Here is an 18,091-nt window from a genome sequence, read left to right on the forward strand (position 1 = left end):
TACCTGTACAGCATAGTACGAGGAGATGACCTTTTCTATCAGATACAATATTAGTTTGGTTTGGTTTTATAGGGTTCCTATCAACAGTTAAGGTGTGACTCCATGCGTGCTGTGTATGCGTGCTTGTGTGTATGTTATTTACCTCCTTGCGATAGCGCGGCTCTGGTGCCGACTTTATAGTGCTACCTCACTGAAATACCAGGCCAAAGGCACCACATCTACTATATTTATCCTCGTTATTACAGGACCTTTTACTAGAACCTATATATACATGCAATGTATACAGACAAAGTGCATCTTATTTAAATACCAGCGCTGTTGGACCCGTAGTCTAGTACGGGGGCAAGACCATTTCTAACAAATACGATGTAACAGTTCTTACCGTATTTTATATTATGTTATATAAATATTATAGTTATATAAACATGTTGTGTGATATAAGCGTTCTTTGTGATCAAGTCACGCATCGTGTTGACATATAATTATATTAGTTACAGGCGAGTCAGCATTCACTTAGGGTACATACATAGGTGTATATGTATATATCTTTAAATAAAGTGGTCACTCAAGTTACAAATGAAAAAGTCGTGACGTCTCGGGGTGTTTGTACATTTGTATGTCATAAAAAATGATCTGGTTGCTATTTGCATACCCGATTCAAACGCAATTGCTCCATATGATGTTTCCCTCGTGTTTTTCAACGCGACAGGCCATCTTGTTCCGGCTTAATGTAAACGTTCAATAAAAAAACATGGATTGAATGAAAAATAAGATTGAAAAGACTTCAGTATTCGATTTCATTTTATCATGATCAGGTTGGGAAAAAATGGTTTTCATTTTATTTTAAATCTCACACTTACATAATCTGCTCGTACTCATATATATTCATGTCAATATACGAAGCCATTGAGCTTACTCCTTAGTGTGTACCTGTCTAGATGAGGACTGGGGACGTAATACTACATCATTACCTTTAACAATATTTACAAAACCACTATAACACGTAAGAGCTATATCCGTCTGCGTCACCTGTATAAGAAGTATTTTTCCTTCGTACTATTTTCTTGTGTAAACTGCGTGATTCGTCAACCGTGGAATTTACAGTTGCCCTTCACATATGCCTCTGTATGTCCCACATATTTACTGCCTTGTTTGTTAGACATGACTGCTTAGGCTGGTAAGTGTACTAGTTGAATTGTTTAACGTTACCTAACGAAACAGGGAGTTGTCGTGTGTCTAATTATCATCAGCTGAGAATGTATAACGCCTTGTACTCTCACTGATTGAATATGATCGTATCTTTCTTGCATAAATTAAAAAGCTGAAAATAGGCCGTTCGCTGCAGTATACAGGTAACTATATGTGTGTGTCCCTACATACACAGCTATTAATTTGACCCCTGTTATTATGTTGTTTTCAGTTATATATAAGTTAACACAAAGACATTACTTGTTCAGGTAGCTATAGCCTTAAGGTGATAGAAATTTGGGTCAAACTTTTAAAATAATATCGACTGCAGAGAAAGGTATTTTATGTGTATTGTATTCAATGTATATATGTGTGTTTGTAGATAAGGACCATCACCCCGGGACTGATATTGTAACATCGGATGAGAAGCGAGTCAGTCATCGGAGGAAAGGTGAGTCAATCGTTCACTTTACATAGTAATTACAGTTGATATACTTGCTTACATAAAGTGACCATCTTCAACAAGACAACGATCGTATAAACATGAAGCATATGATGACGAGACAAGTCCTGAAGTGGACGTTACTTGTATGAGTGTCACGTTTAGTGTCCCAAGCATACACTGCTGTACAGGATAATAGTGTTGTTTATGACCTATGAACCACTATTTACGTGTTCACGGAATAATAAAACAATATATCGGTTCAGGAAATATTTGTTAACGTATATGAGTAATTATGGTGAACAAAAGTCCCACTCATTCAGAGTTATTTAGTTTACTTCCGGTTTGTACACATGCTGTACTCGTTACGTATGTATCCATAACGTAAGTTTATTTTATTTTTGGTATATTATTGACTGGAGTTAACATATTCTACATCCGGTAAACATCTATAACGTCAGCAAACTCTGCTTTCGGTAAAAATCAATTACTTAAGCTTACTCAACTTTCACGTAATCACGTTACCATACTCCAGTTCCGGTATAAAAGAGTAATGTTTGTATTCTCTACTTCCGGAATAAATCAATATTTTCAATCATGAAACCATACTTTAGTTCTGGTATATATATACCAATAATGCTCGCATACTTTACTTCCGGTATATATCAATATTGTCGACATACTGTACTTTCGGTTTACATGTATATCAATAATATCAGTATGTTTTACTTCCGATATATATCAACAACGCTAGCACACTGTTCTTCAACTTTAAATCTATAACGTATATTTAATCAACCTATCGTCCGCTGGATAACCGAACTACTCGATAGTGAAGGGGACGTAAAGACAATCGATCACTATTGAACCTTCGGTATAACATATCTCTAACGATGGTAGTTAAGTGTACTTCCGGTATAAACTATATTCGTGCTATATAGGTATACATGGAAAGCTGTACCGAACCATCCTTATTTGGTATTCAGTCAACTGAAGGTATTTTATTGGGGTCATATGTGTATTTTGTTGTGTATATTTTGTACATACTGACAAGAGATTGCCCGCCATAAAATTAATGCCTCATCACAGGCGGGGGATGTCGTAGGCTGGTGCTAATTTACTCGCTGTGGATGTACGTAGTTACACTATCTTACATACTGCACTTTCAGGTAGACACACACTTCTTTGAATAAACATACAATGTAGGTAATGACTATCACGTGAATTAACTCATTTGAATACAGGGAAAACGTGAGGTTGATATTGTATATTGTTTTACATACAGGCTAACATTAGCTGTAAAAAAACGCTAAAGAAGACTTAAATTGCAATCATAATTTTGAATGTTTTATGAGAAGTTAAAGTGTTGAATGTATAGTTAGCCTGGTTAGCCTTACAGTACACTCTAAAAACGAAAAAAAAATCTTTGGCAAACCAGTGGAGGGAAACATAGCTATACGAAACTCGACCCAACAGGATATGTGGTTGTAACTAGATACAAATAAAAAATATAAAGCAGTTTTGTCACAAAGAAATTATCCACTAACTTATTATAAATCATATCGTGAGTTACTTGCGTTTTAACAATGCAGCATTGTTTAGAATTCATTTGTTTGAATCTCGTGTCCCAAAAGTCATTATTTCAACTACACCTGGTCTCCTTAAACAAAACATATTCGTTCGCACGTATTGTCGTTTCTGACAAGCCCATAACATCTTATCTGTTTAGTTTTACTTAAAATGTAGTTCATTCATTTTTCGTATGTTTATTTACTGTTCTCAATGTTGATATATTTCCAGGTGGTATTCGCGTGGAAAGTGTACCATGGGAGACGAAACGGACGTTTTGTTAGGGTCACGCATCCCAATTTCAATCGTCGCCATCTTGACGAACGTCACATCTCTCATCATTGTCTTCACATCGACGAGCTTACATACGAACGGCTTCATTCGGAACATCCTCAGCCTGTGTGTTTCAGATCTCCTCACAGCCGTCTTCGTAATTCCAATAAGTTTGATATATCATGGGAGTGTTAGTATTAATCGTGGGAGCGAGGTTTGCAACGCATGGTCGAGATTGGCTTACTGCAATAGAGCACTCTCCTGTTTCATCCTCGTCACCATGTGTATCTTCTGTCTCGTCAGTAAGCTCCACAACAATCGACGGATTAAGTTACGCGTTTACAAAATGATCGAGGTTGCTCTGGTAATCATTCCATGGCTCTTTGTTTTAGTGGCGTATGTACCACTGTTTCTTATTGAGCAAAACAATACAAAGTCTGGAGACGATTTTGCAGAGCAACTATGCTTTTTCACAAACACTAATTATCAATTCCCGCTGACTGTTATCTTTTTAGTTTTTCCACCATGTTTACTCATACTCACAATCATTGTGATGCATGTCATGTATAAAGTGATGCAACGTAAATCAGAACACCCACAGGAACCTGATACAGAAACGGAAGTAGATGGACGTTTGCGCATGTTTACTATTGGCACGTGGCTTGTGAGTTTGATGACAATTTGTTGTTGGATTCCGTTTATCATTGTGATGATTCTCCTACTATTCTGTCGCTCCTCGACATCGTCTATCGCCTCGTGTTACCCCTCGTTACACGCTATCGACACCACGTATACAATATCACTCGTCCCTTCAACACTCACGCCATTGTGTTGGCTTTGTATAAGAGCATTCCGTGTCAGGGCGTCCTTAATGACATCATGTGTTACACAAGCCTGCAGGTGTGGACAATCCATTAACTGTACCAACTGTACTCACTGTCAGAAATCAACCACCGGTGATGATATAAATGCTCTAACAGAGTACTGACAGTTGTCAATATTGGTATATATATTTATATAATATTTTGGATAAATCTTCAACGATGTTGCCATACTTATAAATTAACAAATTATACGTAAAGATCAAGTACCGTGCATGATATTGATATAAATAAAATTCTTGACCAAGTGATGAGTATCTTACACGGTATGGTAGCAGAGTACAGTAGAAATGGCTTGATCCTAAAAATAAAGGACATGTCTCAGATAAACGTGGATAGTGGATTTATCCTGCACATCACACCTACATATATATATATATTTATAAACTACATTTTGAATACATTTTTTTTCCAAGAATGATTTTGTTTTCAAAAAGTGATTTCCCCTGATTTGGGACTTGTGAAAACCATGGTTACCTCATCAAAAAACGCCAAAATTTGACCCTACTCGGTAACAGAAATACTCACGTTTTAATATACATGTAGGTCGTTCAACTGGATTTTTCATAATATTTACACATGTGCTGAGTACAAAAATAGACTACATGAAAAGATATAGCTTTTGTTGTGTAGACACAGATTTGTAAATGGCCAAAAATGTTGTCTCAAACCAAATTCGATTTCTTTTTTAAATGTGAAGCCCATATAGTCCACTTCATCATGTATATGCCTATTTCAGTGCTGATTTTTTTTTAAACTTTGATACATGAAATATTACATGGGTTATTCATTGTACAAAAATATCACCCATGGCCACCGTCCGCTACTGTACACTGCTACCTTATACATAACTTTTTTTCCCCAAAATTTAATTATCTTCATTTAAATGTCTGGAAAATGTCAAAATGAACAAAACGTTGTATCCGTTTCCTTTCTCACTTTAATATTGACCTAGTTATATGAATTCTTCTGACAGGTGATTTTTTACCAATTCTGCTCTCAAACTAACAACAAAGGGAGGTAATCTGAAAAATGAAAACTTGAATATGTTTGTAGTTTTCATGAATAAACTTTCTTTTTGTGTGAAATATGATGCTTTGAGATCATGTGCATGTGAAAAACAAAACAGTACAGTGATACTATGATGTTTCTGTCTTGTTTGATGACGGCTTAGTAACTGTGATGTCATCATAACTATGACGTCATCAATGGGCATCTATGACATCATCAAGGCTCACTGATATCAAAATGAACACTAGGAAACCCATCACAACAACAAACTAGCAACAGACACACTTCCCGTAACCGATGAACAGCACCAAAATGTCAGATATTCTGAAAAATCAGACAAGTGCCACCTTAGCAACCGTTATTTCCTTTCCTCGCCTAGAATTGACAGTGACTCTCAGAAATTGTTCATTTAACATATTTCGCTAGAAAAAAAAAGATTTTCTGCAGCTGTAATTATGTAAATAAAATTTATTGACATTACTGACTTTGCTAATTTAATCTGTTTGCTGAATCAAGTGGTGAAAAAACATCTAAAATAGTGTAAATAGAATGAAAACAGATATTTTACCCATTACCAATAAATACAACTTTATGTATTAGTAACCATGGATACCGGGTCCTGAACTGAGTGAAACAGACTGAAATCTAGTCTGAATGTATTAGGGTATAGCCTGTGAAATTATTTGTTGTTTGGTATAAACTTTACCAATAACACAATTGACACATATGTGATGAATTGTGAAGTGCCAGTGAAAAGGGCGAGTTACCCCCCTTTATAAATACACAGGTAATAGGCTATTACCCTATATTTTGACCTATATTTGTAACCTTTTTAACGTTTTTAAGTAGTTTTAAGCAATAATGAATGAAAGTGAAGCTGAATCAAGCATAAAAAGGCATTTCTTTTCAGAAAAAAAATCAATTTCTATGTGTATGAGATAGCAGAATACAGTAGAAATGGCTCGATCCTAAAAACAAAGGGCATGTTACTGATATACATGGATTAGCGGATTTATCCTGCACAACACACATATATATATATATATATAAATAAATAAAACAAAACACGAAGACTAGTATAATCGGCCAGCGCTTTCGCCCATCTTGGGGCTCTTCAGGCGATTTAAATTTATTTGTGACGTCATAAATGGAGTACACATTCTTAAGACGTCCAAATTAATGACGTCATAAACAAAGTACACATAATGCGGACATCTAGAAATTGCGACGTCTTAAAAAAGATTACATGAGTTAAAAACATCTGATAGTAAAAACGAATTTCAACGGACAACACTTAGTTCAACCGAACATATTAAACATACGGAATTTACAAATTACAGCATATATTACATTTCTTGATTTACAATTCATATTCCATCTCATTTCAAATGTTTTGCCATTCTTAAAAACCAACGATTTTACACTCAACATATGTTCCACATCTCGGTTTCATACACTTTGTCACGCTGTAATTTATATTTATTTTCTCATCAAATTTTGACTTGCACAATATACGTTTCAGATTCTTTGGTTGTCTTTTGCAATTAATTATTTTCTTCTTCTCCAAGACACGTTTCATTTTTTTGCTATTCTTTAAAATTTCTTCGTGAACTTTGGAAATTGGAAACATGTTAAAATTGTTAGGGTTGAATGTTGTAACAAACGGTATAATATCCTTTTGACTTGTATTGACACTATTTGGGTCGGTAACTGAAATCGGACCCTTCTCCTTAGCTCTTTGAATACCGTTAAATATAATTTCGTCTGGATAGCATTGTTTTCTAAGATTATCTACTAAATTATTCAATTGCTCCTCTAACTTATATTTATCACTGACTATGGTAACTAATCTAGATGCCAAACAAAATGGTATGTTAACTTTTGTATGTTTGGCGTGACTGGAATGAAAGCAAAGATAGTTCTGGGAATCAGTTGGTTTGTAGATATGTGACCGTTTGTTAATTCTACCAAAACATCTAGAATTCTACCGAAACATCTAGAAAAGGAAGTTTATCATCACTAATTTCCATAGTATACTGTATATCCGAGTGTAAGGAATCTAACTCTGAATGAAAATCAGAGACATTCTTGTCCGGGGGACAGATGATAAAACCATCATATAAAAATCTCAAAAAACTGTTTTTCAAAAAATCGGAAAATTCTTTATCAGAACTTTTCTATTTTGTCATAAAGAATCTCTTCAAAATATCTTTACGCTAAAGTAGCATAAGTAGGGGCAACTTTAGTACACATTGCCGTACCCTTACATCGCTGAAAATGGTTATCATTGAAATAAAACGTGTTTCTTTCTAGAACAATTTTGAGAGCGCTTATTATAAATTCTTTTCTAAATCTTCCGTTTACATATTCCGGATATCTCTGTAACCAATATTTAACAGCCTGTATACCTAAATCATGTGATATGTTAGTATAAAGGCCAACTACATCAAAAGAGACCAATTTGGAACTAATTGTCACTGTCTTAGGTAGACGAGGTAAAAAGTCAAAATCGTCCTTAATGAAACTTTTAACAGTTGGACATAGTGGTTTTAAGATTATATCCAGAAAATGACTCAGACGTTGCGTAACACTTTCGGGACCGCCAACAATAGGCCTAAATCTTAAATCATCCGGACAAAATATAGAAACGTATTCTGAATTCTGCTCCGTAAAAGCATTAGAAATTATTTTACTCTTATGTATCTTAGGTACATTATTGTAGTCCATAAAAATTACTCGTACGAAACGAAAAATTTGTGAGGTAATCAATCTCTTCCTCCATTAGACCTTCACTCCAACGATCTACGACATTCTTGATAAGTTTCATTGTATCAGAATCAATATTTTCAGATGTGATTTGATAGAACTCCTCATCACACAGCATTTCTAAGATTGTATCACGATAGTACTCACTATCCATAACAACAACCATACCTCCTTTATCCGCCTCTTTAATTACAATAGACTTATCACCAATCAAACTTTCGTTTGTTTTACGTTGTTTGAAGGAAAAAAATATTTTTAACCTTGTTACGTGGCAAAGGATGCATTTTCAGAGCTTCAATAGTGAATTCTAAGTACGAATCACTACTTTTTGGAGGATTCCATTTATATTTGTTTCTCACTAAACCTTCATTATCAGGAGAATCCTCTTTAACACAATTTTTTTCTTTTAAACGCAGTTTGCTGCAAAAATGTAACATACCTCTTTTAAGGTCTTCGTCATCATATTTTGGTGTGTTGGACAAAATTTCAAACGTTTTTTCAATAACTCAATTTCATCCTCAGTTAAAATTTTACTTGATAAATTGATGACTTTAGGTTGAATTTTAACATGTGTACCACTGTTTTGTTACGTATACACGAGTTTTTTGGTGAACCTGGTCCTTTGTACCGCCTTTGTTTATGTGTCCTCGCTGTCCCAAAAAACACTTTTTTTCCAATAAGTGTTTCAGTGTTTCATATATATATATATTTATAGGCTACATTTTGAATACATATGTTTTCCAAGAATGATTTTATTTTCAAAAAGTGATTTCCCCAGATTTGGGACCAAATTCGATTTATTTTTTAATGTGAAGACCATATAGTCCACTTCATCATGTATATGCCAATATTTAGTGCTGATTTGTTTTTTGAACTTTGATACATGTTATATTACAGGGGTTATTCATTGTACAAAAATATCACCCATGGCCACCGTACGCTACTGTACACTGCTACCTATGTAATATAAATGAAAGAAAAGTATATAAAAGTAGGTTTTTTGTGTGTGACTTGCATGGTATTTCTCTAATTGGCGTACATTACTGTTTATATTTATATACTGGAAGAGATATATTTTAGTTAGGGGTTATGGATTCATTTGTTTACTTATAAGCCTTTATAAGGGGATATGGAGAAGTCGAGGTGTAAATTATAATTAATGAGATATCGCATTACTCAGTGGTTCAAAATTAAGACCCAAAGAAAAAGGAATCCCATCAACTGCAGATAACGTAATCCAGTGCCTAGGGAAGTGACATTATTAGTACTCAGAAACAGGAAGTGAAGAGGTTGAGGAAGACGAATAAGTTAGAATAACAATGAAGTACATAGAAGGCAACAATGGAAGGTCTAAAGAGGCTCCGACATAGTGGGAGGTCTATATTACATCCGGCAACAGTAGAAGATCTATATATAATCTGATAACAGTGGAAGGTCTAAAGAAGCTCTGACACAGTGGGAGGTCTATATTACATCCGGCAACAGTAGAAGATCTATATATAATCTGATAACAGTGGAAGATCTAGAGAGGCTCTGATATAATGGGAGATTTAGATACAATGTAATATTCGACAAAAGTGGAAGGTTTAGATAGAGTCAGACAACAGTGGAGGGCGAAGAGATTCACCTGGAGTACCTTTTTTTCCCTCCAGCAGTGACCTCTACAGCCACCGTTGTACAATTTACATCATACAGGGGCCTTTCAATTAGTAATGTCAAAAGCGTCAGGAAGCACATGTATGATTTACATAGTTGGATTTTTCTATTACAATCCTTCGTAGTATCCCCCTAAGCAGAAATGCACTTTCGAAATCGCGCTAACCATGACTTGAACGCTGCGTGGTAGTCTATCCTTGGTATACTGTTAAAACACTGGCAGATTGTGTGGTAGTCTACCCTTGGTATACTGTGAAGACACTGGCAGACTGTGTGGAAGTCTCCCCTTGGTATACTGCGTGGTAGTCTACCCTTGGTATACTGTGAAGACACTGGCAGATTGTGTGGTAGTCTCCCCTTGGTATACTATTAAGACACTGGCAGATTGTGTGGTAGTCTCCCCTTGGTATACTGCGTGGTATCACCCCTTGGTATACTGTGAAGACACTGGCAGATTGCACTAACCAGAGCATTTTACGAGACATACCGTTTCCCAGAGAGCCTTTTCTTTAGTAAAGGAAACAGGTCAAAATGGACTTAGATCTGGCGAATAGGGTTGGTGGTCAATCTGTATTTCCTTCTCTTGCTTCAAAAACGCCTGTTCAATATTTCTGTCGTGGGATGAAGCATTGTCGTGAATTAACTGGATACCAACACTTTACTTGGAAGCTTTTGATGTAGAATCCTTTTACAACTTGGTCTTTTGTCTCTGGAAAACTTGTCAGTGGTAGTGTCTCCTTCATTGCACGGTATCTGAGTCTAATGCCCACTAGATTGGGCAAAATGGCATACAAAACGTTCTTGGCGCTTTTTAAACGTCTTGCAATCACTGACATTTCATGATTTCTCGATAACTATTGCTTGTTATCAATGCGCCTCTGGGGTTCAAAGTAATAGACCCTGGTCTCATCTATTGTAAGCAACTCAGCTAGCTTTCTTGAGCCGCACTATCTGGGTGCTTTTTTTCAATACATATTTAGTGCATTTAAAACGTTTGACCTTTTGTTTAGATGTCAGCAAATGGGTGATCAATCGGACAGAACGCTTATATATTTTCAAGCACTTGATCAGAATGTGATGTATACTGCCTTCTGAAATGCCAACCGTAAGAGCTATCACTGAAACATTATAACGACTATCATCCTTAACTATTGCTTTCACAGCAGCAATGTTACTGCAACAACTGGTCTGTCTGGCCGTGTGTTCAATGTGATATCAACTTTATCGTTCTTGAATTTGTTCATCCACCTGAAAACTGTTCTCAATGGGACGGCAGAGGTGCCTTCGTGCTGCACAGTTCTCCATGTATCTATTAAGCAGTATCTGTAATATATAGGTATATGTATTCATATAGGAGCGTATTTCAGATTTAGTTTCAACCTGCCTTTTAGTATTGAAAAGTAGCTCCGAGCGCATACCATTCAACAATGAATAACGTGTTCAATTCTTGTCGGATTCTGTCAGAACTTTGCACGTTCATTGGTTTTTTAATGTATTTGAAGCCTGCCAACTATTTCGTTGTTCGACCCTCGCACCGGTGGTCAAGGAGTTCAAAGTGACCGGGGCTAGGCATATTTTATCCTTGTGAATTTTTAAGCAAAAAAAAGTCTATAACAAAGTAATCAAGACTATGAAAGGCAGAAATTGTTCTGCAAGTCGGTCTGTATAGAAGGTAAATTGCGCTGGAAAGAGGCAGTCTATCCAGGAAGACAAGCCTAAGGGACGTCACATTGCTGAGATGGGGAAAAGGCAGCCTATCTAGGAAGACAAGCCTAAGGGACGTCACATTGCTGAGATGGGGAAGAGGCAGTCTATCTAGGAAGAGGAGCCCAAGGGACGTCACATCGCTGAGATGGGGAAGGAGGAGCAGTGTACAGGCATTACTCTATAGGGAAGAAAGAGCAAGGTAAAAAAAACCAGTCGGGCCGTAGAGATCGGATCTCTAGAATAATGGGCAATAGTAAAGCTATCAGAAAGGATATTATATTGAATAACCGTTCACAAATCTACGAACCACTGAGGATACAATAGTAGATATTTTCGTTTTTTATGAATCTTTGGTGGTAAGGTTCGCATATCTGAGGTATCTCTTATAAATGATTGTTCATTGTCTGGGGAGTTTCTTATATGTAAAATAAAGAAATTGAAGAGCCTCTGAAACATGTTTGTATTTGGATACATTTTTGGCACACTGTAACTATTACTAGATTTTAAAGGTGAAATCATCCGTGCGTGTGTCTTGTTCATCTTTCAAGATACAAGTTGTAGACTCTGCTGGTGGAGTTTTTGGTCCCCGCTGTTTGGTCAACGTGTTGGCCCCTAGCAACACCGGTGAGTCTTATAACGACCGACCAAGCAGCTGTGTGAGGCAGTGTAGTCCATTTTTGACTAACTGTGTCTATTACTGTGTCTGTCTATTACTGTGTCTATTACTGTGTCTGTCTATTACTGTGTCTATTACTGTGTCTATTACCAAATGTTAAAGGTACACTCACATGTGTGTGTATTACGTCCATCTTTGTAGATATAAATCGGGGGTCTGTGAATAACAACGTTCTTTAATTTATCTCGGACCAATTCCAACATGGAATGCCTAATAATACATCACCAAAGTAACAACGGCATCGAGAATGCAGAACAGTCATGAAGGAGGTTCGGGGTTTAAGAACACCTCACTTGGGAGATTCCATGACCTATAGAGGTAACGAGAGGAACTGGAAGTGGGTTGTGTGTGCTTTTTATCCCCGTATGAATCAAGCAACAATAATCGAGCAAATGATGATAAAGTTGAACGTGAGATTGTGACCTATTATGGATTTATGTAATATGTTTTGTCATTAAAATAACAAAAAGTTCAATCAGTAATACACAATATATGATACAATATTTGTAAATACTTGTAATGGACACTTAAATCCAGGTACAAAGTTCAGAATGTTGATACATGTATATCCTGTGAAATGATGTACTCTTTAAGATCCGCCTTCACCAGTTGTCTCGGCTATACCGTAAGTTAACGCTCCCAATACAGACGGGTGCATTGTATGACAAAAGACAGGGAGCTCTGTCTAGGTAAATCATTACAATTCATTATCTGCTACCCAAGTCAACAGTTACTCGTTTCAATCATTTCATTGGTTGCCTTTCTCAATTATGTCTTTCTTTTGTAACAGATTGTACTGTTTCATTATGAGTTATAACCGTAATGGTCCATTCGAATCTTTACTTTCTGTGACTGGTTTCTATAAGAAAGTATTTGTAATCACATTGGGCGTAGAATTGGATAGTTTTGTCCGTCGCTAGTGCAAAGAATCCTTTTTGAGTCAAAGACAAAGACAAGACCTAGTTAGAATCTAAAATAGAAATATACACCAATAGACATACGTGTTGTGGTTGACTATGGACGAGCTCCTCTTTGACCTAACCAACTAGACAGACGTCATACCACACAACTCCTGTAGTATTACACCTAACAAGACAGACTGACGTACGCATACTCTACTTTTCTATATAGCATTACAACTGCTTACATGAACGATGTCAAACAACGATGACAGGTTACTTACCGGATGCTACTGACAGGTTACTTACCGGATGCTACTAACAGGTTACTTACCGGATGCTACTAACAGGTTACTTACCTGACGGGTTACTTACCGGATGCTACTAACAGGTTACTTACCGGATGCTACTTACAGGTTACTTACCGGATGTTACTGACAGGGTACTTACCTGACGGGTTACTTTCCGGATGTTACTGACAGGTTACTTACCTGACGGGTTACTTACCGGATGCTACTGACAGGTTACCTACCTGACAGGTAACTTACCGGATGTAACTGACAGGTTACTTACTGGATGTCACGGACAGGTTACTTACCGGATGTTACTGAAAGGTTACTTACCCGACAGGTTACTTACTGGATGTAACTGACAGGTAACTTACCTGACAGGTAACTTACCGGATGTAACTGACAGGTTACTTACCTGACAGGTAACTTACCGGATGATACTGACAGGTCACTTACCGGATGTTACTGACAGGTCACTTACCGTATGTAACTGACAGGTTACTTACCGGATGCTTCTGATATCTTACTGAATGTAACCTATTGGGATCTCTCTAAATGTTACTGGCTAGGCTATTACTGGAAGTTACTGACTGATATATGAGAATGAATAGTAATGTGAGGGGCAAAGCTATGATAATACTGAATGCTATATGATAAGAAAAACCAAACAACTAATAATTCCAGAATATTGCCGGCTACAAAACGGACGTTTTATAATAATACACAGCACAAAAAGAAGCGTGGCAAAGATCAACCTTGAGACACAAAGGAGGAGGAGAGCTTATGAAAGATATCACAGTATCAGATACTGTCACTATAACCATTAACATTAATTGGGCAACCGACTATGACGTCACGTCAATTTAGCGCCTGTCCAGTACATTGATGTAGTTGGAGGTCCTGTACACGTTGACCTTTCCCTGTAATTTATCTCCAACCCAGAGAACTCCCGAAGGACCACATGCCACCAAAAAGGGACTATACAATGCCTCTCGGTCCTCTTCTAAAACCACGAATCCACGGAATAACCCATCGTGGTCGAGTACAAATATTGTGGACGTTGCTTCCTCCACAACTATGATATTTCCCTCTGCATCACAACATAGTCCAGCTGGTTTTAAACTGGACTGGGGCCAGTTGTCTCCCAGAATCGACCGGAGTGTCACTTGATCATTGCTTCTTCCCTTGAAGTCTCCGATACGTAAGCCAGTATCAGTAAGTAACGAGACTAACCTGCGATCAACGTCTGTGAAACATATGCGATTTTTAAATGTGTTTATAGATACGCATGCAGGTTGAAAATTCATATATTCGTCTCCGATCCTTTTTATGATAGTTCCGTGGCTGGAGAATAGCAATAACTGTCCGTACTCGTTCCTGATGCTTGAGGAACCCGAAGTATTAACGCCTGCTACAACCAAGCGGTCATCATCCAGACATGCCATCTCGCTACCCCTGAAATCAATCAAGGTAGTGAACGTGGAATACGTATTTGTTACTGTACGGTAGGACAGTATCTCACTAATTTCAGTTGCTAACAGAAGCAAAGACCCTTCTTGCCTATGAGTGATATCGTGTATGTTTACTCGAGGCATCACAATATACTGGTCTACGATTTGTCCACTCGGCAACATTTTATTGATAACATTGCTGCAGTCTGCTACTACCAGGCAATGCCCGCTAGGAGTTGAACAAAGACATGAAATACTTCGTGCCTCGTCTATAACGGTACTAGACAACAAGTCAAAGTGATAATGCGTCTTTGTGTGGTCGCGCGGAAACCTCAAATCTCGCGGTGTTGTCCACTGTTGTTCGTCTATTCTTCGATTTTCATCCGAACCTTCCCCGTCTTCCTCTAGATCGTCGACGAACGTGGTACCACCGGAGTCGGGAGCAGTCTCCTTGTCCTGACTTACCTCAGTGGTACTGCTCTGTTTGTAGTTCGTTACTCCGTGATCACCGACGAAATAGTTAGTATGAAAGCCTGGTATTCCTTTGGGTGTTAGATCGATCTTTGTCCGGCACAAAGGACATACCAATTGTCTTTTATCTTGGTGCTTAGACGATTTTCTGTGTTTTTCTAGACACACTCTACAGAACGTGTGCCGACACGGCAGTAACTTAGGTTCATTGTACACATCTAAACAGACGGGGCAGCAGTCGTCACTCCCGATCGCTAGTTTAGATACTGACATTTCTGTTTTCGTGCTGAGAATTTCGCTTATTCAAATCTTAATTTCAAATTGTCAATAACATCATGAGTTGGATATAACAGTCGTTCTCCTCACAACCGCTTTCCTTATTTTAATCTGAAACAAAACGGACTTCATAAGTTATAACAATCTTAAACAATAAAACAAAAAAACTCTTTTGAAAGTTCGAAGTATCACAACGTTATCAAACTACACACTACACAATGAAATCGTATTCTTTGTAATGTATTAACCATGTATTTTATATTGACATTCTGTACATGTGTATTTAGTGGAACAGAACTTTTCACAGTTGGCCATTCGTTATACAGTATGACATCATCTGTTAATACATGTACGATATTTTTGCGTCCTCTTGACCAATATCTCAGGTACCCATTCATTTATCATCCACCCATATCCATTCTACCAGGTGCTGCTTCTCTGCCCCATCGGGTGGCACACTCTGAGCTCATGCAACTTTGGGGGAGGGGGGAAAGAGGGACAATATAAAGTTGACAGTGAAATGACGCCGCGTCATGTCATAAGCTGACTTACTCTTCTCAGGTTCACTTGAGTTACAGTTATTAACGAAATGTTTTCCTTCGCAGTTTTAAAAAATCCAATTCGATCATGGACATGTGTACCTTTCCTCTGGTCATGTAATGGTTATGCCCGAAATAAGTTTGTCAGGTGTAGCGTATAACCGAAGGGTTCGAACCCATATTTTGTCTGTGCGCTTGGTGTTATTGTTTTTTCTTCACTTTTTTGATGATGTATGTTTATGCACTCGCACAATTTACTATTTATCGTATCGGAAGTTTATAAAAGCATATTTTAAAAACTGTTTTAGTTTTCGTTGGTTATTTATAAAGAAACCATGTAAAATATGATGTGAAAAATGTCTTCATTTCATTTCATTTCATCAAATTTTATTGACAAGATGTCGTAGTCAATTGGATTGAATAACAGGCAAAGCCTATATAAATTATCTCCGTCAAATGGCCAAAGTGGAATAAACAATGAGACATAATATTTTAGATATGTTGCAAATGAAACAAGAGGCCCAAGGGCCTTAGCGGTCACCTGAGTTATATCATAGATACTGGTAGCTTTATTTTATTGTTTAGATGTGATGTAAAAATCAGCATGTAAACTAAGTGAAATACAATACTTGTCATGTCATCAATGGATAAGAATTTGAAAATATTGGTAAATGTTTCCTTTGGGGCCCCGCTCTAGCCCCTGGGGATGGGGCAGGAATCCTAATTTTACAAAGTAAAACTCTCATTTACCCAAGATGATTCTGACTAAGTTTGAGCAATTTTCTGCTGAAAATATATAAAATATATACCGAAAAGTGTTATTTCCCTATATAAACTATATTAAACGTTAACCCCTCCCCAAGGGAGAACGGATAGCTCGGGGTCCTGATATTTTCAATTTAAATAAAGCCCCTGATGATCTTTCTTTCCACGTAAAGAAAATCACTGTAGTACCTCTGAGTCTGGAGAAGAAGATTTTTGAAATATTGATTAATTTTCCCTTTGGGGCCCCGCCCTGGCCCCAGGGGTCGGGGTAGGAATCTCAATTTTACAATTTGAAACCATCTACCTCCAAGGATAATTCTCACCAAGTAAAAATAATTTCCTACAGAAAGTTGTCAAAATATACCCAAAAGTGTTATTTCCCTATATAAACTATAGTAAACTTTACCCCCTCCCCAAGGGAGAACGGATAGCTCGGGGGTCCTGAAATTTACAATTTAAGTAAAGCCCCTGATGATCTTTCTTTCCACGTAGAGAAAATCACTGTAGTACCTCTGAGTCTGGAGAAGAAGATTTTTGAAATATTGATTAATTTTCCCTTTGGGGCCCCGCCCTGGCCCCAGGGGTCGGGGTAGGAATCTCAATTTTACAATTTGAAACCATCTACCTCCAAGGATAATTCTCACCAAGTAAAAATAATTTCCTACAGAAAGTTGTCAAAATATACCCAAAAGTGTTATTTCCCTATATAAACTATAGTAAACTTTACCCCCTCCCCAAGGGAGAACGGATAGCTCGGGGGTCCTGAAATTTACAATTTAAGTAAAGCCCCTGATGATCTTTCTTTCCACGTAGAGAAAATCACTGTAGTACCTCTGAGTCTGGAGAAGAAGATTTTTGAAATATTGATTAATTTTCCCTTTGGGGCCCCGCCCTGGCCCCAGGGGTCGGGGTAGGAATCTCAATTTTACAATTTGAAACCATCTACCTCCAAGGATAATTCTCACCAAGTAAAAATAATTTCCTACAGAAAGTTGTCAAAATATACCCAAAAGTGTTATTTCCCTATATAAACTATAGTAAACTTTACCCCCTCCCCAAGGGAGAACGAATAGCTCGGGGGTCCTGAAATTTACAATTTAAGTAAAGCGCCTGATGATCTTTCTTTCCACGTAGAGAAAATCACTGTAGTACCTGTGAGTCTGGAGAAGAAGATTTTTGAAATATTGGATAATTTTCCCTTTGGGGCCCCGCCCTGGCCCCAGGGGTGGGG

At 37.4% G+C, this 18,091-nt stretch overlaps 2 protein-coding genes across 8 annotated transcripts; one reads left to right on the forward strand and one right to left on the reverse strand.

Moving 5' to 3' along the window:
• Positions 1-942: 942 nt before the first annotated feature.
• Positions 943-4,786, forward strand: LOC110451387 (5-hydroxytryptamine receptor 1D-like). Of its 7 annotated transcripts, none has more exons than XM_021499367.1 (3): positions 943-1,177; positions 1,571-1,636; positions 3,429-4,786. In XM_021499367.1, exons 2-3 carry the CDS (start codon positions 1,610-1,612, stop codon positions 4,458-4,460), a joined length of 1,059 nt encoding a protein of 352 aa, XP_021355042.1. In that variant the 5' UTR covers positions 943-1,177; positions 1,571-1,609; the 3' UTR covers positions 4,461-4,786. The 7 variants fall into 7 exon arrangements, with proteins under 7 accessions (XP_021355042.1, XP_021355046.1, XP_021355047.1 ...); XM_021499371.1 differs by having other exon boundaries at positions 945-1,177; positions 1,571-1,639; positions 3,431-4,786; XM_021499372.1 differs by lacking the exon at positions 943-1,177 and adding an exon at positions 1,186-1,352 and having other exon boundaries at positions 1,571-1,639; positions 3,431-4,786.
• A 9,435-nt stretch (positions 4,787-14,221) lies between these two features.
• LOC110451391 lies at positions 14,222-15,553 on the reverse strand. Its single transcript, XM_021499376.1, has one exon. The coding sequence runs from the start codon at positions 15,551-15,553 to the stop codon at positions 14,222-14,224; it is 1,332 nt and encodes a 443-aa protein (XP_021355051.1).
• Positions 15,554-18,091: the final 2,538 nt, after the last annotated feature.

Source organism: Mizuhopecten yessoensis, unplaced genomic scaffold (genome assembly GCF_002113885.1).
Source record: "Mizuhopecten yessoensis strain PY_sf001 unplaced genomic scaffold, ASM211388v2 scaffold5979, whole genome shotgun sequence".
NCBI lineage: Eukaryota > Metazoa > Mollusca > Bivalvia > Pectinida > Pectinidae > Mizuhopecten > Mizuhopecten yessoensis.

Coding starts and splice junctions, on each gene's coding strand:
- LOC110451387 (XM_021499366.1), top strand. CDS start 1,926: ATGGTGAACAAAAGTCCCACTCATTCAGAGTTATTTAGTTTACTTCCG. Junction 2,015..3,430: donor GTTACGTATGTATCCATAAC/GTAAGTTTATTT, acceptor ATATATTTCCAG/GTGGTATTCGCGTGGAAAGT.
- LOC110451391 (XM_021499376.1), bottom strand. CDS start 15,553: ATGTCAGTATCTAAACTAGCGATCGGGAGTGACGACTGCTGCCCCGTC.